Genomic DNA, 24,950 nt, shown 5'->3' with positions numbered 1-24,950 from the left:
GAATATCACTAATGGTTGACCATACTTTGAAGGCATAAAGCAAAACTTTGGTAGTATACATAATCTCTTCGCAGAATTTCTGCATTCTCTTCCAACAGATTTTACAGTCTATTGTTTGCGTTCAGGAAAATTACATGGCTTGCACTATAATCTAACTGAGCATCCTTCCTGGTCGAACATACGATTATCGTTCATGAGATCAGCCGCCGAAACAGAGCCCAAATAAAGGTACTGATCACTAAACTGAAAACACTACCATTGCACAAATAATAGTGACCCAAATAACGATAGATCCACACTGAAAGTTTCGAGAATGGCGTGTCTCAGGTCCTCGTTGAATATCCCTCCAATACATCTATAGCAACCATCAAACTTAAAATTGCACGATTGGGTTTCGCAAAAAACCATATGTTTGGGGAAGATGAATGAAAATCAGTCATCTTTACGAACGAAAAGAAGTTTAAACTTGATGGCCTTGGAAGGATATTCCTGATGTATTGGAGGGATGTTAAACGAGAACCAGAGACACGCCATTCACAAAACATTCAGAGTGGCCCTATCGTTGCATATTTGGGCTACATTTGAACGTCGCGGCAAGACTCAAATTTTCATGATATCACAAGATGATTTCAGAAATACATATAAAACTCATTGGAAATGTCCTGATTGATTTTGGCGATAACTCGTTGGATTTGTCTGCATGGTAATAACACATTAATTCAATGTAACAAAGTTTAGCAGAAGGTATTGGAGAGGGATCAATAAAGTGCTAATTTCTCAATTGAAATCTGAGTTTTGAAATAAAGGTTGATTTGGTTTTGTTCGATATAATTATTTTTTATGAATTGTTTTTAAATTTATTCAAGTAAAGATATAAAGCATACCAATATAGTCAGAATGTGATCCGTGTAACATGTTTCGGTCCAAATTACCACACGATTTCACTTTGATTTGGGTCGAAAAACTTTTATTTTAAGATGTTTGTTGACGATGTCTCAATTGGTGGTGTAGACCAAGAGGATCACCACCGGAATCTTGTGAAAGTTCTCCGTCGACTACAAGAATATGGATTCACCATCAAAGCGGAGAAGTGTTCGTTTGGCCAACAGCAAATCAAATACGTTGGTCACCTTATCGATAAACATGGCCTACGCCCGGATCCGGCCAAAATAAAAGCGGTCCGTGACATGCCAGCTCCAACGGACGTTTCAGGAGTGCGTTCTTTCCTAGGGGCAATTAATTATTATGGCAAGTTTGTCACTAGCATGTGAACTCTTAGGTATCCACTCGATGAGCTGCTCAAGAATGGAAAGAAGTTCGTCTGGTCGTCCGATTGTCAACAAGCCTTCGAGAACTTCAAAAATATTTTGTCATCCGATTTGCTACTTACGCACTATAATCCGGCACTCGAAATCATCGTTTCGGCGGATGCATCTTCCATCGGAGTCGGTTCCACGATAAGCCACAAATTCCCGGACGGATCTATCAAAGTTGTCCAGCATGCATCCAGAGCATTAACATCGGTCGAAAATTTACGTTGCAGACGGATCATGCTCCGTTACTTCGGATCTTCTGATCGAAAAAAGGAATTCCCGTCTACACAGCTAATCGATTACAACGCTGGGCGTTACAGTTGCTGATGTATGACTTCAAGATCGTCTACGTCAACACAGATAAATTCGGAAATGCAGATGTATTGTCGCGGCTGATTGAGCACCACGTTAAGCCGGAAGAGGACTTTGTGGTGGCTAGCGTTGTGCTGGAAAAGGACGTCATGGCTCTAGCAATAAGTTCAATCGATGCGCTCCCACTAAGCTTCAAGATGATTCAACATGCAACACATTACGATCCAGACCTCGGGAAAATCTACTGCTGCATCCAAGAAGGTTGGCCCCGATCAAAATCCACTATCACACGCCGAGAGATCAAATGCTTCTACGATCGCCGAGATTCCCTATCGACCGTACAAGGTTGCATCATGTTCGGTGAGCGACTGGTGATCCCATCGAGTTTCCGAAATCGTTGTCTGCATTATCTTCACCGAGGTCATCCAGGAAGCAGCGTATGAAAGCAATTGCGCGTAGCTATGTCTATTGGCCGTCGCTGGATGTGGACATCGTGGCTCACGTCAGTTCCAGCCATCATTGCGCAGCAGTAGCTAAAAGCCCACCAAGGTCCGCACCGCTGTCGTGGCCAAAACCAACATATCCGTGGCAGCGCGTGCACATAGACTATGCTGGACCGATTGAAGGAGAATATTTTCTACTGAGCGTCGATGCCTACTCCAAGTGGGTTGAAATAGTCAAAACCAAATCAACTACTGCTTTTACTACCATCAACATGCTTCGCAGCTTGTTTGCCCGTCTCGGTATGCCTGAAACATTGGTTAGCGACAATGGTCCACAGTTCGCCAGTGCCGAATTCGACAAGTTCTGCTTAGAGAATGGTGTCAACTACATTACTACAGCACCGTATCACCCACAATCAAACGGGCAAGCGGAAAGATTTGTGGACACCTTTAAAAGATCAGTGAAGAAAATTAGAGAGGGGAAAGGAGCCATCCAGGAAGCATTAGACATATTCCTGATAACCTACCGAACAACGCCGAATCCAGCTACACCGGAAGGTAAATCGCCATCGGAAGCAATGTTTGGGCGCGAGATTCGCACCAGACTAGACTTGCTGCGCCCGTCAACCATTCCGGCCGTTGAATCCACTATAGAAGCAAAGATTCACCGGAGATTCAAAAATGGTGATTGTGCATATGCGAAGGTTTACTCTAACAACCAGTGGCGATGGACACCCGGAGTTGTTTTGGAATCGATTAGGCGTGTTATGTTCAACGTGTGGGTGGAAGATAAGCGCATGATTCGTTTACATCTCAACAAACTACGAACTCGTGCCATCGGTGACAAGCCGACAGCGAAGCCATCCTCCAGTTCAAGCTCTGTACCGTCATCGTCATCAGAGTTCCTATCAGCCAATGGAACCCCTACAGCTGTCCGGGAATCTCGTCGCTCTTCTCGCTCTAGAAGACCGCCGATTCGGTTTGATCCCTACCAGTTGTATTGAGGAGGGAGATGTTGTGGAGAAATGGACATCCCTACCAACTACTCACCAACACTACCGCTGAGCTCACTGGTGGCAGTGCAGCTGTCACCCGTCGATGCTAGAACAGCGGAAACACATAACCTGTCAATTAGTTAGTACGAGACCGCGTATAATGCGGTTAGTCTTTAATGTTTAATAAATTTTAATTCGTTATTTTATACATTACGTCGCGTGTTTTATTAGTCAGACATGTATCTCGGTCACCGAAAACCGCGACCGTAAAATTTGTTGTGTTCAGTTTATCTATTTCGCGCGCTCGCTGTATTGGGTTAGGATACTAGGCGCTTATTTGAGGTGCGGAATGCTCGTTGAGGAGCTGAGAGTAAGACGGACAATTTAAGAATATGCTCAAATATAATACAGAAGAAGCATTCAAAAGTTAATATTTTAAATGATTGTTTCACAAATTGTTTTTCGAGTGTGCAGATGAATTATGTTTCGAGAACCTCTACGTATGTATCTTCTATTAAATATATACAGATAGCGAATGTCTATATCTGAACATTTTAGGACTGTGGGTGAAAGGGACTGGTGGTGGGAGTACGCTGGACAAGTTGGAGATATGAAGACCACTCCAATAAATATCACAATTTACTACAGGTGCACGGAAAAAATCCGTTCATAAATTCATGAACAAAAAGTCACGATTTCATGAATTGGACGATTTACGAAAACCGTGACAAAGTTCCTGAAATTATGAATAATAAACCTCGTATTCATGAAACTATTTGTGTTTTCTAAAAACCAGTTCGCCCCGAATATATACATGGCGTTACATTAGAATGTTTGGTTGGGTTACTGTTGTTGTTTAGTTTATGTTGTGATTCATGTTCATGATTTGGGAATACACAGGCGACAGTCAAACGTTGTTCATGATTTCCAGGGCGTATTCGCGATTCTTGTGAATTCTCATGACGTTAGCGGAATTAAAATTCATAATTGCAAGATTTTAGTCGCGATGTTCGTAATTTTCATTCACGTTATCGTTATATTTTAGTCATAGGTAGAGTGATTCATGTTCATGAGTTCATGATCTTTGTCACGATTTTAAATATTTTGTCTTGAGTTGTGTAATTTGTGCTCATGATTTCAGGATCTTAGTCGCGATTTTTGAAACTTCTGTTCATGTTCTCGTGATATTTTAGTCATGAACAGAGCAATTCATGTTCATGATTTCAGGATCTTGGTCACGATTTTAGATATTTTTGTCACTAGTTGTGTGATTTGTGTTCATGATTACAGGATCTTAATCGCGATTTTCGTAATTTCTGTTCATGTTATCATGATATTTTATTTGAGAGCATACTTTCAAAGAGTAATGTAACTAATGTTCATGATATCAGCGGTTTTATCATGGTACTCGTAAATTCTCTTCGCCTTATCGTGATCTATTATTTTTTGGTTACTAATGGTTTTTTTACTCGGAATAACGTGACAATATGAACTAGATGATTAAAATAAGTCTCATTTGCGATATCTGGTTTGTATCTGGTTTTGTGAATTATATCACGCACACTATTTGAGGTTCTCAGTGCAGTTTTTGTTTTCTGTCCGGGCATCACAATGAACCTTATCAAATGAATAACGATGTTCGAGGTTCTAATAATTTTTTATATCTACTGCTCGTACCTATTACTGGTCGCTAGCAACTGGGTATTTCATTAAAAAGTGCATGGAACAAAAATGATTGCACGAATAATACTCCAACTTTTGTGATAGAGTTCACGTAAAAATTTCATTACCATGTTGCGTGAAATTGTAAATGATTAGGGATATTCGTAAATCATGTACTAGGAATCATGAACCAGTTCACGAATACATGAATAATATTTTATGATTTCGTGAACTTTTTCACGAAAACAAATGATAAGTTGTGACTATTGAACTAGCTATCATGAACCAGTTCACGAATTTCACGAATACATGAATAATATTTCATGATTTCGTGAACTATTTCACGAGCACAGATATTGGATCATAACTAACACATTAGAAATCATGAACCAGTTCACGAATACATGAATAATACTTCATGATTTTGTGAACTACTTCATGAGAACAGATATTGTATCGTGACTAGTATGTCAGGAATCATGAACCAGTTCACGAATACATGAATAATATTTTATGATTTGGAGAACTATTTCACGAAGACGAATGGTAAGTTGTGACTATTATACTAGGTATCATGAACCGGTTCACAAATACATGAATAATATTTCATGATGTCGTGAACTATTTTACGAGCACGGATATTGAATCGTAACTAATATATTAGGTATCATGAACCGGTTCACAAATACATGAATAATATTTCATGATGTCGTGAACTATTTTACGAGCACGGATATTGAATCGTAACTAATATATTAGGAATCATGAATTAGTTCACGAGAATTTAATGGGTTCATGAACCAAATTCCGAATTTTGTGAAATAGCTCACGAAAAAATAACTAGAATATTTCGATGTTGTGAACTATTATTCCTATAACTATGAAAAAAATCATGAGTCAATCTTTGGTTTTATGAATAATGTTCATAAAGTTGTGAACTAGTTCTTGGCGGAAACCGTGACTGAAGTTTACAAAACAAAATCAAATATTTCCACAAATGAAAGCGTTATGCGGGCGTTACTGAAGAGAAATTGAACATAATTATAAAAGTCATGATTTTTGGTCATGATCCTGTTTTCGTAACGTAAAAACGTGATTGTTCCAGAATTCATTATTCACGATTTTGGGAACAATTTTTTTTTATAATACTCAAAACATACATTAACATAATCGACGTAATCTATGATCCATGGTAGCGTTTTTGTCCCTTTAAGGAGAAAATTGGATTAATATATTTTTGCACGATGTACACAATACCTTAGTTTAGATTGTTGCTAACATTGCTTCTGTGTCCCTCCTTCATCTACATTAAGCCATTACCGAAGCCGACATCGCTAAACAAACACCTGTGCTTACTAGCAGTCGAATAGTGAACTTGTATCTTGCATCATTATCATGTATTGATTTTCTGTGAAATTCTAGAATGTGTCCAGTCCATCCATAATGAAGTTTTTTTTTTGGAAACCGTCCAACGGAAAAATACACTGAGAAATTCACCTATTTTATTGAATATTGAATATTGCTGTGGAAACCTTCAAAGCTCAATAGGTTCATAAAATGCTATTAATAGATTCTACAATTTTAATTGAGAAAAGGTGATATTTGAATATTTTTTTCAGAAGGTTTCCATCAATACTACAACAGGTTCTGTTTAAAATAATTTGGAAAGTTTAGCAAATAAACGCTGGTTTTTATGACGAAGTGGATTCCAATGTGTTATCCTCTAGTTTTAAGAAATTTAAATTGTAAAACAAACAAATTGGCACCTTCAAGCTAACGCAAACGTATCTCATTAAATAAACGAAATGAATAAATAAAAAAAACTTGCTTTGATTTTTTTTTATATTTTCTAAATAAACCTGATAGTCTTATTCGAGCATTGTGGATCAAGGGTAATTCAGTGTACAGTCCAACAGATAACTATTTTTTACAATAATCCTTATGGGATTTTTATGCTTTAATGGGCAGTGTATCTGGAAATTGAGTTTGTTCCATGGGTAGTACAACGATTCTGGTTGGTTTGGCTGTAGGCCCGTCGCCGCAGCCATTGTTTCATCTTGATCGCCACAAATAAAGAAACAACATGAACATGTGCGCGAGAAAATAATTTATTGATATTCTGTCCAAAACCACTGGTCGTTGTGAGCCGATGCAATCGTTCAATCATTGCCACAGACGGCAGTGATCTTTTCTCCCAAACTGAACCTTCGTTTTCCTTCTATGCAACCATATGACGAGTACGTTTGCACATTCAACCATCACCCGCACCAGTGCTGTTGGCAAATCGATTGCGTCAGTACAAAAAAGACTTAATTTTAGCTAAAACTAAATTCACTTCTAAACTTAATTGTTATTGTTGTTGTTCTTTCAGTGGCACGGGGTTGCCTCCAACTGACACACGTCAGTTCTATCCACTCTCTATCACGCAATGACGACGACGATCGACATTTGCCACAATCAGTGGTTTGGTGGTTGGTCAAATGGCGCACGGTTCGCGGTTTTGTTTGCCAAACTTCGACGACTTTAGCTCGTTCTGTCTACACACCGAAATCATGTCAATTTGGTGAATCTTTTTTTGTTAAAAATAGAGTCACTCAACCACGTAACACACTCACGGAACAAATAGTCGTACGGTACAAATTGAAGAAAAAAAATATCTTGTAATACTTACGTTATTGGCGTACGGCGACAGGGAACGACCGTTCAGATTGGCGTGAGCGTTGAGAGCTGCTGAGATTGCTTGGACTCCAGATTTTTGTCCGCTAATTTGTAGATGCGTAGAAAGGAGATAAAAACAACATTAGTATCGTGAGAATTTGATACTGATAAGAACAAGTGTACACATTACTCGGATAAAAAGGGGGCAACTAAGCGGGAAGAAGAAAATAAGAACACATTCATTTGACATGCTAAAAGTGGTGGCGACAGAAAAATAAAATAAACACGATAGGCCAATCTATCGACCTGTTTGCGATGAGAACGATTCAAATTGTTACTTACAATGTATTGTACGGTAAAGTAGCTAACTTATATGGATGGGTGCTGACTCGAGCACCGGTACTGAGAATTGATGTACAACATCGATTGTCGATTGAGGTAAGCAGGAAATATGGCGGTGTCAGTCTGAACCGGTCAGTGATGACACAGCGAAGGAGTCGCGATCGGTGACTAATATGTTGACTATGAACAATGAATCATTGTTTTGTTAAAATTCCCATTGGGCTCTTTGCTGATAGGCTTGATAAAAGCCATAAGATACTTATGGTAACGCGGAAGCAGTTCCCTTGAACATTTAAAAAAATTTAAAATTATGCAATGCCAAATTTAATTTGGTTTGAATGAATATTGAACAAATATCAGAACAAGATTTTTTGTAAATTTGAAACCAACTCAGAATTACTCCAAAATCAGGAATCAGTTTACAATATCATTATTAAAATTCCAAAAAATAGTATTATAGACCATTTTGTTACTTATTTCCTGATCAAACAGCAAAGTTTAGTTTTCCTCGTTCATACTTTATGTAAAAATTAATGAGCTAAAGACAAAGATGGTATTGCAAGGGGTGAGTCACTTAGAACAACTTGCCATACACACAATATCAACTACGATCACATGATATAAATCATTCAATCTTCACAATCATTTCACTCGTTATTACAATATCTGGAACATTAAAGAACCTCTTCTGTCAACTCAAAACAGTCAACAAAGGGCTGTTAAATAATCATAGTAATCCAAGTCTTTAGACAATTTTGTAACTTGAACTAACTCTACTAAAAATAGTAACCGGCAATAATATAAATATTTAAATTTTCAGTTCTACCTTAACACATCTTAGGCAAATCCCGAGAGTATTAAAATCTTTAAATGCGTTTTTTTAAACCACTTCATTGGATTGGCTGGAAACTCAACTCGGACAAATCCGTCGGTTATAAATTTTCGCTGAGTATTACAAATGGCCTTCTCTTGTAATATACGTAGGATTTTATGTTTTATTGTGTAGATTCTTCGTAGATTACCAAATATCGAAAAAAATCCTAAGTACGTCGCTTGCTATTTTTCAAAAGGGGAAACGAAAAAACTTTGGTTTTTGGCTCTGGGTAAAAAATCAATGAAGATAGATGAATTTCAAGAAAAAACTCAGGAAAATACTGCACAGGTGGAACAATAATTTTTTGTGCTTCTCAATTAATATTGTGATTACTATTTTGCAGCCACGCGATTGGAACACTGAAAACCATTCGATGACGAAAATAACAAAACAAATTTTTGTTTTCCTAATTAGTTGATTTTAACAGAACAATGAAAAACATAACAAAATTTTTCCTTAATTTTGCGAGATTCTCAAATAATAGTTATTGAAAATTATTATTGATTTTGATTCAAGACGCGCATCATACGAGATCACCAGTACACAAATAACAGAAATTCAACTGGCCTCATTTTGGTTTTACCTAGTTTTTCTTTAAAAACATTTCAATAAATAAAAGATTTTGAATGACATTTTTTTTTCAATACATGTATACTGAAAGTTGAAAGTATCGAAAATTGTCAAAATCATTCCATTTCGGATTAAGTCCATTATATAGTCAAATTTCAATTAATAGCAAATTTTGTAATATGCAATATGATAATTATTTTTCATCTTTTGAGATTCCAAACTGTTAGCCATAGAAAAGAAATAAAAATTATACCTTTCATCTGAAATTGAAATCATCAATCAATTACCACCAATTCTCAAATACCTTTGGCAATTTCGTCTTATTTAAGAGTGCAGTTCATAAAAAGATAACATTACGAGAAACATAACACTAAATCATAATTACGTGTGAATTACTGGTATACGGAGTATTTCCACAATTTAATTCCCTACCTTCATCCATCGGTCGGTGTAACAAAACGTTTGAAATATCCTATGTTGTATTTTACGATGAATCAGTTTAATACAACAATGAGATTAGTTGAATCCCAGTCGTTTGTGTCTTGGCTGAAATGGTAGTATAACGGCATATGCAAATTGTGTCTGGACTAAAACAAGCGTTACAAGCTGAGACAAGCGTTTCAAGCTTTAGCTCAGGTAAGCTTTTCAAGATTTGTGCTAGGCTTAAATCTTCTTGTCTAGACTGAAACTGACAGCATCAAACCAACAACGTTGGATTATTGCTTTCAACAAAAATTAAGTTCGCCCAAATATTAACAAGACGAAACCAAAAACTCAACTAATTTTTTAGTTGAAATTGTGATGAGTCGATTTTCCGTGAATGTGTATAGATTAGTGATCATTAGAACCTCCATTTACGAACCAAAACGGTGGTTTGTAAATTAAAATACTCCGTAAAACAGTTTTCGTTATTTAAGATTTATTTCTTAAAAAAACATGTTAACATTTTTATTAAAATTTCTTCCGTCAAAGCAGTTTCCAAAATGGAATAATTGTTTTAACAAATAGGAACGTAGGTATGGTTATATTTACGCATTTTCCAGGTATTTCAAGAACTTCCTGGAGTAAAGGTTTCAAGATCTACAAGCATAACCAAATATCTTTCGGTTGTTTATGAATGCAGTACGGGTTCATAGAGGGTCAAAAAGCAACGTTGAATTCAAAAACTTTCTCTGAAATACAATAATAAGAAATATGATAATAAGATAACTCATGACATCAAGTTCAAAATAGGATAAAATTCAACGGATATCCCAGGTCAATCAAGAACGTCTTTAAGCGCAGGTCTGAAGATCTACCAACGTTGTCACTGTTCAGCAATTGTTTAGTGTGGAAGTTTACCGTGACTTACCTTTTTGTCGGTTCCGACAGCATGAAGCAACAAGTTACTTTACGCTTTTCCGGACATGCCGTAGACTCGGGTGATTCGCATTTCTAATGCCAAAAGAACTTCTACGGTAGCAGACAAAGGGTTAAGCCGCCGGTAAACTCTAAGCTTGTTCATATGACCCTTCCACGCTTTTCTAAACTTTCTCCCTTCAACTCCTTGCTCTCCCTTGAGTACTATGGCTCTTAATATTGAAAAATATACTTAATTTTCCAGTCCCTTGCCAATTAAATGCCGTAGCAACAGTTGACTTTATTTTTTTCCCAAGTGAAAAAAATGGAGTAATAAATTTGCGCATAAAAGCGTAAGACGTAATTTTGAAAAGTTGGATTTTAATGTTGCGTGTTCCACAGTGTTTTAAAACGTCGTTTTCGTGTTTAAAATTAATAGGGTCTAAGCCGTTAAATTTAGAAGTATAGTTTGTTCGGAGTAGTTCTTGCCGTTATGATTGCACATTTACAGGAATATATCGTTCAGTAATTAATTCACCTATAAGTGACATCCGAAATTAGTTTTCTGAATTAAATGCGATAGTTTTATTGTAGTGCGCTTGAATTTTTCATTTTATACCACTGCGATGGCATTTTGTTTTGAATATAACACTTGGGAACATTTGGTTGGACAAACAATTCAGCCATTATATTAAAGTAGAAAACTAGTACTTTCAGTATCTTATAATGTGGTTTGCTCCTAAACCCGTATTTAAGATGAAAGTTATCCTAACAATATCGAAAAGTATTATATTTTCTTTCTTAAAATCCAACAGATAGGAAGTTACTTTGTTTCACAAAAATATGTGTTTCGATATCACAAGCAAATTAGTGAAAGAATTACAAGAACGCAGGAAAATGGCTAAAAAATAATCATGAAATAGCCAATTTCAAGGGGTCATTTATATAAAATGTTCCATAACTTGAAAACTATTAAAGTTAGATATAAAGTCTCTTCAGCAATTTCTTTTGCAGTAATAATTACTACCATTTTACCGAAAACACAAAATCTATATCTATATTAATTAGTATAATTAATAAATAAATATTATATTAATTAGTTCAGTAATTAAATTTCGTGTATCACTTGTAAGTTAATCAATTTCTGAATGATATATTTTTATGAATGCGCCATTACAAAGGCAATAACTGCTCCGAACACTTATACTTCTAAATTTAACGGCTTAGACACTTTTAAGCACGAAAACGACGTTTTAAAACACTGTGCACTCGTCAGTAACTGACACAAACTTGCTACCAGTTATACGATGTATCCAAACCAACACCAAATTGGCGCCAGTCAGACACTAAATCCAAACAGCTCTCACAAGGTGTGTGAAAAAGCAGCTGTCTGGTGATGTCTCGATAGCTATGATGATGGAAACCGACTTTATTTTTCCTCGGACTTAATCAGCCTCGATGCAGTACCACCAGATACTTTACGCATGGGTATACTGCGCTCCGGGATTTTGAGTGACCGCCCTCAGTATTGATTTAAATCAATACTAAAGACTGTTTTCGAAAATTTATCAATGGATCGGTAGCAGAGCTGCTCGGAATAGAACATTGATTCGTATCTCATGTGACCAAATCGTTCGAAGAGCATCAGATAACCAAACGAAACGATAGTAGCGGTAGGAAATGCGGCACAGCAGACCAGGGTGGTATTGACCCAGTACAAGCGTGGATCCAACATTCTGATTCAGTTTCTACTTGAGTTTGAGGTCCCACGAGGGACTGAAACTGTTTTGATCGAATTAAGCATCTTCCGATATGCCAGGACAATCCTAGACTAGTACGGAACCAACAATGTTGTTTTTGGAACTAAGGAATTCCATGAGAAACCGGCTGACCGCAATATATGATCATCGTCGATTCGAACGAAACTTTGCAGTTGCGTTCGGTTCACGAATCTCCATGATTTTCTCTGCCAAATGCAATATTTTGACACAAGAGCAATTTTTCAAAACGTCTGTTCCTATGTGCATTAATTTCTATTTTTTTCTGTTCAATTACTATATTTAGACAGCAAAACCATCCAAGAACGAGTTCCAGAGAATGAATACTTCTGTATGACAAAATATACACTGAAAAAAAATTTGGTCATTTTTCACAAAAACTAAAATTTATGATAAAAATTTAAAGCATAGCATAGCATATACGATTGCACAAATCGTGGGTGGCTGTACAATAAACTAAAAAAAAATTGTAATAAAAATTTAAACTGTAAAAAACCCATTTTTAAGGTTTCGTTTAAAGACGTAACAGAAACTTTTTCAGTATATTGGGATCATGGAAAAGCTTTCAATAATAAAGTTTCCTAACAACTTAATACATATTTTTATAATTCATACTACTTATAGTCAAAAATACGATTCTAAATGCCATTTCAAATAAAAATGCTAACAAAAGATTTCTGATGGTAGTTCTCGAAATATTTTAACTTTTGTTTTAATAACACATATATTTTATTTTATTATGACCTTCTTGTAAGTTATTCGCGTTTCTCCATCTACATTGATTTAAAATGGCATTTGGAATCGTATTCAAAATGAAAACTGTATTTCTGACTGCCAATAGTATGAATTATGAAAATATGTCTAAAGTTGTCAAGAAAACTTTTGTATTAAAAGTTTCTCCATGATTCAAATACACTGAAAAAGTTTCTTTTACGTCTTTAAAACGATAAACATTAGATTGTTGACATTTTATGATGGGGCAACGCGACTAACTTTAAAAAAGGGAATAATTACACGAATTAATTGCTTTTTGTTGGATTAAAATTCCAAATATCTCTAAAAAGCATTTTGATTTAATATGATACTTAGATTTATATTCTGTAATAAAATTACAGTTTTGTATGTCAAATAGTATGAAATAATATGAATAATATGAAATTTAAAAACATGTAGAAAGTTATTGCTAGAAAAACTTTTTTACCGATAAGTTCTCCATCATGCAATTGCATTTAAAATGTTTCTTTTCTTTTTAGGTTTCTGTTGACAAAAGATAAAAAATTAACAAAATGGGTTTTTTTTGCAATTTAAATTTTTAACATAAACTTTTGTTTTTGTGAAAAATGACACAACAATTTTGTCAGTTTATATTATTATTATTTTTATTATGTTTATTAAGGCTTTAACCACTGTGGGTCATTCACCTATGTCAGTTTATACTTTTTTCTTGAAGAAGTATTCATTCCCTGTAACTAGTTCTCAGATAGTTTTGCTGTAGAAAATACAATTTTTTTAAATTATTTCCCTTAGAAACGTCTACGCCCTTTTGAAAAATTGCTCTTGCATTAAAAATTACCAGAGAAAATCATTAGGATTCATAAACCGAACACAACCCGTCGCTGTTGTGCTATCTTATGACAAATGACGCCATTTTGGAGTAAACTGAGTTGGAAATGCCACATGATTTGTCGAAAAATATTCTACAAAGTAGCGTTTTCAGAATTTTGACATTCTGCTTGGTTACTGAGATATAGCGAGAAACGTGCTGAGAAATTTTCAATTTTTTGCTTCAAATCACTGTGTCTGGGGATTGGCTCAATTTATCGTGATGCATAAGATGTTTTTATGTGTAAAACTATCTGAGAAACACAATGGCATAATCATTTTCAAAACAAAAATACACGAAGTGTGAGAAAGATGCTGTTTTAGTTTTACACTGGAAATATAGCGCATGAAAAATCGTTTTTCTCGAAATGTGCTAAGTGCCGCTTGTCATAAGATAGCACAACAGTGACGTGCTGTAAAGTTTCATTCGATTCGGCGAGGGTCATATTTTGAGGTCGACCGGTTTCTCATGGAATTCCTCGTCTTTCTTAAAATGTACGAACTAGCTTTCTTCGTCTCCCCGAACCAGGGAATAGACGAATGTCGGAATATACAACAAAGACTTTCCCCTCCAAAACACGTGCAAAAAGAAAAGAAAGTTCCATTCCTGCGCCAAGGAATAGGGGAGACTGAGGAGACTTGATCCCCTTTTTCATTTTTCACTCCAACTCCGTGAAATGATAAAAAAAGTATTTTTTGTAGTTTTAAATTGTTTCTAGGGATGACTGATAATCATAAAAACACATGGAAATATTACACTGGACAAGAGCTATGAGCATTTCTGGAAAACAACAAAAAATAGTAAATTCTTAGATTAGTGGAGACTCGATTCCTAATTTGTGGACACTTGATTCCACTTTGAAAACGTGTTTTAAAGAGCATGTAGGGTACTAAGCCTATTTTTGCCTGGTTTCTATCATCACCCGTCATCTAAAAACTTTGGTTAGAGCAGCGTCTGCCATATTTGCTCAATGCATTGGCTCAAATGGTATTGCGATCATTGGGGTACTCGATTAGTTTTTGCTGCGCACAAACAGAAGATTTTCATCATTCTCAAGACAATTTTGTTATTATATTGGCTCTTAACAGGAGCGGATCCAGAAAAAAAGTTTCAGGAGGGATCCGAAATTTTGATTTTGGAACGAACATTGCACAATACGTTGTACATCAAAACCTCATTTGACGAAAACCAATTTCGGTGGTCAAATTTGGTTTTAAATAAATTTAAGTTTGAAACTAATACAAAATTAAAGTTAAAATTTCTCAAAAAAATCGGAGGAGGTCTGAACCCCCAGGACCCTTCTCTGGAGCTGCCACTGGCTCTCAATAACAAAGCAAAGAAGCTGAAATAATAAAATTAATAATGAAATAATGTGGTACCCTCTCTAATAGGGAAAAAATAGGTACATTACCCCATTCAAGGTTATAAATGGATTGCGCTATTGATTATACTGTTGTGGTCAGATATTGTTATTTCTGTTGCTACCTATTACGCATATCTCACCTGTTTTTTACGAATCTCCAAATCTCCGTGCAATTATTTGAAAGATGTCAGTTATTATGGTTTAGGAACGTCAAATGTGGGATGCATGAGTGCTACGTATACTGTAGTAAACAATTACAGTTAAGTTTCCGTACGATGGCGCGTATATTTTTGACAAATTGTTTGTTACTTTATGGCAACAATGACTTAAATTGTTCTGGTGTGAATTTGGTTACGTTCAGTGGTATGTATAAAGCATGGCGAAGGGAATCAAATCTCCACGAATTTGAAGGGATCAAGTGAACCCATAGCATCTATTTATGCAAACTTTAGTAAAAATATAGTTGAACGAAAAAATCACTCAAATCATAACGTACAATTGACATTCTCCTGTAATTCTCTGTATGCAAAAGTATAGTATGTAGTGGGTGATTTTATCAATTGTATAAAAGATTGAAAATTTAGAAATTAAATCTTCTTCAGTTCTTCTGAGTTTTTTTTATTTAAATCGGCAAAAATTCGGTTACAAATGCTCAATTTCTTTTTTTGTGTTAAACAAATTTATGTTTAGATAAAACTACGCAACTTTCTAGTATATCCGATTAATGTATTCGGATCCGCCTTTCAGTAACGATGATGGGATCAAGTCTACCCGGGGATCAAATCTCCTCAGTCTCCCCTACAAATATCGAAAACGGACGAATCTCAAGGTGAATCGCGTGCTTAGATTCAGCATAATGTCGATTGCTTTCGAATGGTTGAAATATTCTGTAAATGGAGTGGAATATCGATTTGAAGAAAAAATGTGGCATTTTCTAAAGATGGACATCGGTTTTGTTTAACAGAAGTCGGGCAAGCTTTGGTACGTTTATATTTTTTGTTATACTGAATGGAATAAATCAATTTCTTTACCATTTTGTCGAGAATGTGTTTTGCAATGTTCGATTAAATTTTGGAACATGTATGACATGTATTAATAACGAAAAACTGTGTTTTGAACAATCTTTCGGCTCAAAAAAGATGGGTGGGTAATGTCTGCGACATAACCGGAGAGATGTAGAATACATAAGGAACACGTTCTTCAAATATGTTGATACTCATTAGGATTTTATTGTGACCACGACACCCCATTTCAATATTTCTGAATGAACAGAAGGTCGAGTTTGGAAAGTTTGTAACTTTCATTGTACTTAACCAAATTACACAATGTTCGCACTAATGATTCAGAAATATGATCAGGAATCTTCTGTTAGATTTGTAAGTATGTATAATTTACATGAATAAAGAAAAATTGATTTTCAGGAATCAATTATTATCTGTTCTTCCATTGGCCAGTACTACGCGACTTCCTCATGCTAACAATTAATTTCATCGTTAGCCATCTCCCTCACCAAGGCCAACAACGCCAACAAAACCGGTCCTTTTCAGGACCACCATCATTTTTGTAAAGAATAATTTGAAATATTCCTCGCCCAAATCAGCTTTTGTCCGAAAATCCTAATGAGTATCAACATATTTGAAGAACGTGTTCCTTATGTATTCTACATCTCTCCGGTTATGTCGCAGACATTACCCACCCATCTTTTTTTATTGTGACCACGACACCCCATTTCAATATTTCTGAATGAACAGAAGGTCGAGTTTGGAAAGTTTGTAACTTTCATTGTACTTAACCAAATTACACAATGTTCGCACTAATGATTCAGAAATATGATCAGGAATCTTCTGTTAGATTTGTAAGTATGTATAATTTACATGAATAAAGAAAAATTGATTTTCAGGAATCAATTATTATCTGTTCTTCCATTGGCCAGTACTACGCGACTTCCTCATGCTAACAATTAATTTCATCGTTAGCCATCTCCCTCACCAAGGCCAACAACGCCAACAAAACCGGTCCTTTTCAGGACCACCATCATTTTTGTAAAGAATAATTTGAAATATTCCTCGCCCAAATCACCTTTTGTCCGAAAATTCCAATGAGTATCAACATATTTGAAGAACGTGTTCCTTATGTGTTCTACATCTCTCCGGTTATGTCGCAGACATTACCCACCCATCTTTTTCAATAACAACATTCCAACAATATTTTCAAAGAATGTTGCAGATTTGAAAAGAAGGAAGGAAAAGATTTTCACAAATTTAAATTCTTTTGTCTTATTTGTTAGCGGTGATACTGGCCATGGGATGGTGGGGAACACCCACATTCGTTTGTTATGATAGTATTAGCAGCAGAAAGGAATGGAAAAGCAGTGCACGAAAACGAGCGAGAGAGGATAATTTAAATTCTCTTTCTTTCTTTCCACACATCGTATTTCTTATATAGCTTTCTGAAAATTATTTGTTATACACCATAAAATGTAAATTTCAGTTTAACTCTTATTAGAACACAATTAATTGGTCCTGCAAAGAACCGTTTATTGTTTTATTGCGGGAGCATAATTCAGACGCACTCCCCGCGGACACGGTGAGCCAGTTTAACTCTTATTAGAACACAGATTAGTTTCTCTGTTGCCCTTTAGTTGGGGCGAAATTCTTGCAGGGCGACAGTTCCTGATCGGGTTGTGATGAGTCACCAGTAGCTGGGGCACTTTTTCCGACCGTCGTCATCGCCAACTGCTTTCCTTCGGTGGACTGGCTGCTTGCTAGTGCTTGAACTTGAACGAATACGAATGATGAGAAAAACCGACCGACAGATATTTTTATAATCGCGCTAATATGCACTACTATCGCTTTCGCGCTCGTTCTCGTGCCGTGCATGAGCCTTTCCTTTCCGTCCGGCTTCTAATGGCCTAACCAAAGGAATATGCCGTCTTTCCCCCACCAACTGCTCTCGTCAAGCAACCCAATGCGAATAATCATAGGAACAAACATGTAGTGGACCTATATATAAACTTTTCATTATTTTATTGTTCGGTTGGCCTACCAAAGTGACGGCTGTGTGCGGGATGGGCTGAAAACTTTCACTTTTCCGAGTCGTTTTCGAAAGATTTTTCAACACACAATTTTTTGTTATTAGTGCATGTTATACATACTTCAAATTTTAATACAGCATAGAGGAACATATTTTCAACAAATTGGCCTAAAAATCAAATCATTCTGTTAAGTATAATAAAAGTTATTAACGTTCAAAATCTGACGCGGCGCCGCAGCCGATATTTTGAAACGGGACCCCTATATTGAAAGCTTAAATGTATTCTACATTAAAAAAAGTTAAAATTTCCAGTCCATCTCGGTCCGAGCCGTCAACATGTTGCACCAACTGAATACCAAAATGATGAAAAATTTTAAATATAGGTCTCCAACAGATTTTTTTTTATTATCATTCGTATTGAGCTGCTTTAGGCGAACGTAGCATCTGCTCGAAGGCCTGTACAATACCGAGAAGGAAATAAATGCGATTCTCTTTAAACACCCCTACCGAAGCTCGTAAACCAATCAAAGTGATTGGTTTACGCTAATTTCATGCATCGAGCCGCAAATCTTGAACATACTGTATATCACCACCGAGAGAGAATTCCATTAATAGTAAACGGACGTCTCGATGGACAGTCGTCTTTAGTTTTTCTAGTTCCGTACTAGTGGCAATGCCAATTGGATGAAATCAGGCATGTATTAATAGTTGCTATTTTTATAATTAGGCGGACACAAGAGCCAGTGAATTGGTAGCTCTTATTACAGAAAACTCTGGTATCCCAAGTAAATGTGAAAGCTCTTGCCGAGTACTTTTATTGTTAACATCGTGAGCAAGGTTTTACATGTACGTATAGCGAAATGAAATCGAAGAAATGAGTTTCACGAATATCTCTCGGAGTTATATAAAAATATTCATTATTTTTCATATCTCTATGCTCGATAACACAAGAAAAGAGTAAAATAATTATCATCATAAACGCAATAGGATCTATATAGAAAACGTTATTTGACGTCATGTTCGGTTGACATTTGATATGTTCAATTGGCCCCACTTAGTGTCTCCCTTTAACTATGAATGTAGGAACTATAATCTATACCAGGAGATAAGACGATTGTTTGAATGATTCCGTTGAATATCATTAGAGTTGAGTTAACAGCCCGAAGTGAACTCACGACAATCCGACTATGTCGCAGACAATACCCACAAATGTTTTAAAATAATTTCAACATAGTTTTCTGATTAGGCTCAAATTTGGAATAAAAATACGCTCCGTCATGCTGTAGATCATTTTGCGATCGTCCTACTCTATAGCAGTCTATACTAGTTCATTGCTAATAGTATCCTGGGTCCCCGAATTGTCTTGAGACGGTCCTAAAAGTATGTTGATTAGGTAGGTCAAAGAGTGCTCATTGCTATAGATATTATGGTATTTTAGATAAGCAGTATTAGGTCCACAAAAAGTGTCACTTCCAGAGAAGTTATAGTCATTTGGGAAAAAACTAAGAAAGGCCCAATAAGAGTCAATATTCACTCAAAAAGAACGGTATCCATAACACTAGCTTCCAAAAAACAAAACGGAAAAACGGATTTTCTAGGCTCATTTTGGGTAGTTGAGCACTGAAACAATATTCGTTGTTGCTATTTTCATCAAAAAAGCGCTTTAGAGCTTTCTGAAAACAACTTCTTCTATTAGTTATTTGTCAATATCTCGTGAGAAAATCAACAGATCAATATATTCATATCCATTTAGAAGGGTGTTGGCTCTTTCTGTGTGGATCTGAAATATATTATCAGAGTTACAAGCGACCAAAGTCGAAATAAAAAAAAAGTATTTAAAAAAATTTCGAATCCTATACTTGTTAAACTTTGGTCGCTTGAAACCTCAATAATTTATATTTGAATTACACATATTGCTCATTTTTGAAAAGGGCAGATCATTACCTTTCGAACTGTAAGTTTGTTACGTTGGTTGGATGTTTATACGAGACATTGACAACTTACTAACTGCAAAGAGTATCCAAACCATCTTTTTCAAAAGAATCTCTAATATGCTTCGTTGAAGAAACAAAGTAAGTATTGTTTTCGTGTTTAATGGCGCCTAATTGATTTTGACTTTTTTTAACTAAACGTGATTATCCCAAATTTCATCAAACTCATAGCCTCTTCTTTAAATTATTAGATCTTCAATTTTTTATCACTTTCTTTTAATTTTGAATATGTATTGAGTGTTTAAGTAGTCGAACATATATCTGACATGACAAATAACTGATAATGCTTGAATGCTGCTACGCATGCACGATGATGCTTCACGATCTTAAAGATTTGTAGTAACGATACAATGAACCAAAACATGTTACACTTATTTCATTCCTCAAACTTACTCCATTCCGTCTTCCGGACTAATCATCCAAATATACTAAATATAATTCAAACGATTATGTACAGCATCGAAGTAAAATGGTATCACATTCTTACGAATACTTATTCGTCGAATCACTTATCATTAAACAACTTGAATCGTCATCGTCGCGTGTTTTTTTTTTCTTTTTCATCTTCGGTTCTTACGAGCTATCACTAAACACTACTGTTTTCTTTAGCGTACTGTCAAATGAGTATTTTACAGCTATCTTATCCACTATCAAACACTTTAAAGGTCCTCGCTTTCTAAAACGGTTTTCTGTAATAGACTGGGCGCGCTAACAGGCCGGAGAAACGGCAATGAAGGAAAAGAGAAAAAAGAAAAGAAGAAAGAAAGAAGGATAGCGGGAAATAGCAACGACAGATCATGCGTTCACATAGAATTTTTTTGTATATGTATACATCCTAGGAATCTGGATCTTGTGCCGCAGTCGGACAATGAATAGTAATACGTACGGTTTGATGGTGGTTACCGGAACCATTCCGTTGGTACCGGGCGGGGGGCTCTGGAGTGCCGCCAACCGAGCGTGGATATCGCAATACAGTTTGTTGTTCAGATTGAAATATCCCTGATTTTTGAGTGACGATCCACAGGTGGCGCACTTGAAGCAATCGGCGTGGAGATTTTTGTCCTTGATGCGCACGAACACGCCACTGTGGTTGATCGGGTGGGTGGTGTTTGTGGGTTTTGAGTGGGTGTTTTTTTGGTGATCGATGTTTGATTGGTGTTGTCGGTTGAATTTGGTTTGTTTGACAGGTGTGAATTTTCGTTTGGCACAAAAAATCAAATTCAACACAACAACCGATACGGAATCGGAAAAATAAAACAAAACATTAACGTCATGCAGTTTTTTTATCGCTGGTAACAGTCTGGAAGTAACCATCAAAATAAGAACAGATTTTTCCTCACTCATTCAATTAACAGTTGCACACGCATGCCAGAATAAAACAAGGTCAGCGGTCGTCGATGGAAGGAGCAAAAAAAGGTATGTATAATACAAAAATGAACTTCTCTCTGTGATCGGCGGACCAGAAGACTTGGAAAAAGTTCAAAAGCTGCAAGACGGATTGAGGATAATCTTACTCTTGATGGATCCGGGGTGGAATGCCAGCCCTCGGCATGGTCTGTGGAGCTGGTCGCTGAGCCTGTGGGGCCACTGGTGCTGGAGCTGGAGCTGCATGAGAAGCATGCGCTGGAGCGGCTGCCGGACGTGGATGCTGCTGCAGCAGCTGAGGTGGCACCTGATGCATCTGGGGTGGAACCGGAGACCTCGGTTTGTTCAATGATCCTACCGGGAGGCGACCCGCAGTGGCGTAGCCACCGATTGCGTGACTTTGCGTTGCATAGAAATGTGAAGATGCTGATTCCAGTTTGTGAATTGAATAATTAGTTTTGTTTGAGTAGACGCTTTCTGCTGTTTTCACAAAAGAAGGTAGTCACGGAGCAAAAGTTTTTTTTTTGTTTTGCAAAAATTGTTTATATTTACAGCACAGTGATACCGAACGGCAACGAAGATAGAGAAAAAAAGAATACACGGGGAATTATTATTTACAACTAGGCTGAAATAGAATATCTCTTGATAAATTGGCGTGGCAATAGAGCAAAATGGTGGCGATCCTGTAGCTGCAATTTCGGTGGGTCTGTTGTGGGTTAGTCGAGTCTGTAGCTGAAAGAGAAAATCACATTCATCCTTCACACACACATACACTCCTTTTCAACAACAAATTCCTAATTTTGGTGGTTTTTACCAGGGTCGAGACCATAATTGTATCTCCTAACGGTGGTAGAATCACACTTACACAATAAGACGTTCACACGAGTTGCAAATGTTTTGACCAGCTGGAATACCGTTTGTGGCCACCGGTGGTTTATCAACCGGTGCAGTGACGTGCTTTGTGACGCTGTTGGTTTGTTGGTACTGCTGTTGTTGATGCTGCTGTTGTTGATAATTCTGCTGAACTTGTTGCTGTGGATACTGTTGCTTTTGCTGATGGTTGACTGATGTAGGCGAGGTTGGTGGATCGACTGAAGTGATTAGTATTTGTGATTTTGGAAATATTTTCCACATTAGTGAAGCATTCTAGCTACTGGAGAATTTCTTTGTATTAGTGCGTGATGTGAATGTGTATGTTCATGAACCAATGAAATCAAATGTCAACTGAACAGGTCGTTGAATTACTTAAATTTCGCGCTCTTCACAAAATTCATCATAATAATTAAATATAAAAGTTTAGTTAAAATGATTACATTATTTAATTAATAAAATCAAATATTTTTCAAATTTGATTAAGTTCACGAAAATCATAAAAATTAATAATTAATAGATTGCGATTAACATATAAAAAAATTGCATATATTTAATGTATCAAAGATTGACATGATGAATATTCTTTGCGCAATATAAACATACAACCTATGTCGCCGAAGACCAACCTGACTCACGATTCGTGACATTGTGACATTCGGCCCGTGATGGGGATTTGCAAAAGTCCATGAACGAAATTGAGTGTTAGCCAGGAAAACTACGTCTACATGTGTATTACTAATGCAGGCAGCATTTCCATCCGTGAAGGACATTCAAAACTACCCAAATTTTCGTAGTCGACCTGATAGCCATTGGATTTGGCGAGTTAACTATGTAAACTCGAACAGTGATGTGACGAACGGGTTAGTTACTTGATTAAAAGCCAAACCAATTTCTCATTCACACGAGCAGTAACGAGATTGAGAATAAATGTTTCGGAATGCGCGAACCCGAGCAGCGAGAAATGAATGAAGTTGATTGGGAGGGCAGAAAGGAGAGAGGTTGTGTTTGGGGTACATCTTATAAATAGTTTACTGTAGCTGTCATAGCATTACGAGCGCATGTTTTTGAGTTAAATTTTTAAGGAATGGCAGCGTGCAGTTTCGATGTATGTGCCTACCGAAAGTGTTCTCAGATGAAAATTCTCGTTTTATGAATCATGATTTTGCTAGACCAAATAACAGCAATAGGATGTATAGACTAGATCTAATCTAATCGATCAGCTGATCGGACGCAAAAATGTTTCCACCACCATTCAGTAGCTTCAACATGCAAGCCAGTGTGTAGTAGTGGGAGAACAGATCCTCATTACCTGGTTCTGGTTCGTTGCCCTGCTCATGTAGCAGCTTGTAAACCTCGGAGTTGGCTGGCGAATATACCCGTTCGTTTTTCTTAAAGTTGACACTACAATGTAAGAGCATGGCTTAAGATTTGAACAATTTTGTCTCTCGTCTACTACAAAGTTACCCCAAAACACCACCAGCAAGAACCTCAGCCTGGGAGGAGAGGGTTTCCGCAATAGTTTCGTCACTGTACATGGCGACCGGTGTGTTATACTGCTTATTTACGATGCTCTTGATTGGACCTTCACCACCGTTGACTTGTTGCTGTTGTTGCTGCAAAGAGTGGATGATCAATAGATGTAAATGGGTTGAAAAAAAAAATTGACATATATCTTGACTCACTGGAGCAGGAGAAAGGGCTGTCGCGGGGAACGGTTTGGCGGCTTGGTTGTGTCCACTGCCGATGTGCTGCGCGGGTTGTGGAGTGGCAGCCAGAGATGTTTTCGTAACTGGGGTTATATTGCCGGCAAGCGTTGGCGATGGCGATGGGAGTGAGCCAGTTGGGGTTACCGAGGGTTTCCAGGCGGTCCCTCTGTGGAAGAGATGGAATGGAAAGTGTCATATTAGTAAACTTGTCAAACGTATGAAATCAAATTTAAAAAGTTTTGAAGATGTTTTTTTTAATTTACGGTTGAACAATTTGGTAATTAAGATCGGAACCCGGAAATCGAAAATTTATTTGTGATGCTATAATTGTAATCAAATTATAGTATAACATGTACGAATTTTGCCATGATCAGAGCAGTAGCGTGGTTCTCTGGCACTCTTGGCATTTATTATCGCCTGACTCGTCTTTCAATTTCTTATATCTCTCGTAATTTCTGTCTCACCATTCGTATTCTTCAAGTTCTGCACTTTGCTCCCGACTCTGGACCCGCGTATAAATGAGTTCTCTTGTAAAAGCACCCAGTGGGTGAAATAGATGTCGAACAAGATTCGTCATCGACGACTTCTATTACCATTCAAAATCATACGCATTGAACTCGGTCGGACCAAACCTGATCTTTTTTTAAGATTTTAAAGACTTTGAAAGAAACATTCATCCGTTAAAGATATCACCAAAGAATTGTGATCTCTTGACTAAAGCATGCAAATGA

General features: G+C 36.7%; 1 protein-coding gene across 8 annotated transcripts in view; it reads right to left on the bottom strand.

The window, feature by feature from the left end:
* Positions 1-24,950, bottom strand: part of LOC131688868 (PDZ and LIM domain protein Zasp-like) — a 218,001-nt gene that overhangs the window by 29,359 nt on the left and 163,692 nt on the right. For 2 of the 8 annotated variants that reach the window (XM_058973455.1, XM_058973458.1), the window contains exons 6-10: positions 24,196-24,385; positions 23,978-24,126; positions 23,823-23,914; positions 21,790-22,120; positions 7,397-7,487 (exon numbers count right to left, since the gene is read on the bottom strand). In XM_058973455.1, coding sequence (XP_058829438.1) covers positions 7,397-7,487; positions 21,790-22,120; positions 23,823-23,914; positions 23,978-24,126; positions 24,196-24,385 — 853 coding nt within the window. Of the gene's footprint in view, positions 1-7,396; positions 7,488-20,668; positions 20,940-21,161; positions 21,360-21,789; positions 22,121-22,505; positions 22,753-23,822; positions 23,915-23,977; positions 24,127-24,195; positions 24,386-24,950 lie in introns of those variants that run through there. The other 6 variants (XM_058973454.1, XM_058973452.1, XM_058973453.1 and 3 more) reach the window with 6 other exon arrangements.

The sequence above is a fragment of the Topomyia yanbarensis genome, chromosome 3, assembly GCF_030247195.1.
Source record: "Topomyia yanbarensis strain Yona2022 chromosome 3, ASM3024719v1, whole genome shotgun sequence".
Classification (NCBI taxonomy): domain Eukaryota; kingdom Metazoa; phylum Arthropoda; class Insecta; order Diptera; family Culicidae; genus Topomyia; species Topomyia yanbarensis.
The sequence above is the reverse complement of the archived record's forward strand: the minus strand, read 5'-3'. Positions and strand labels throughout refer to the sequence as shown.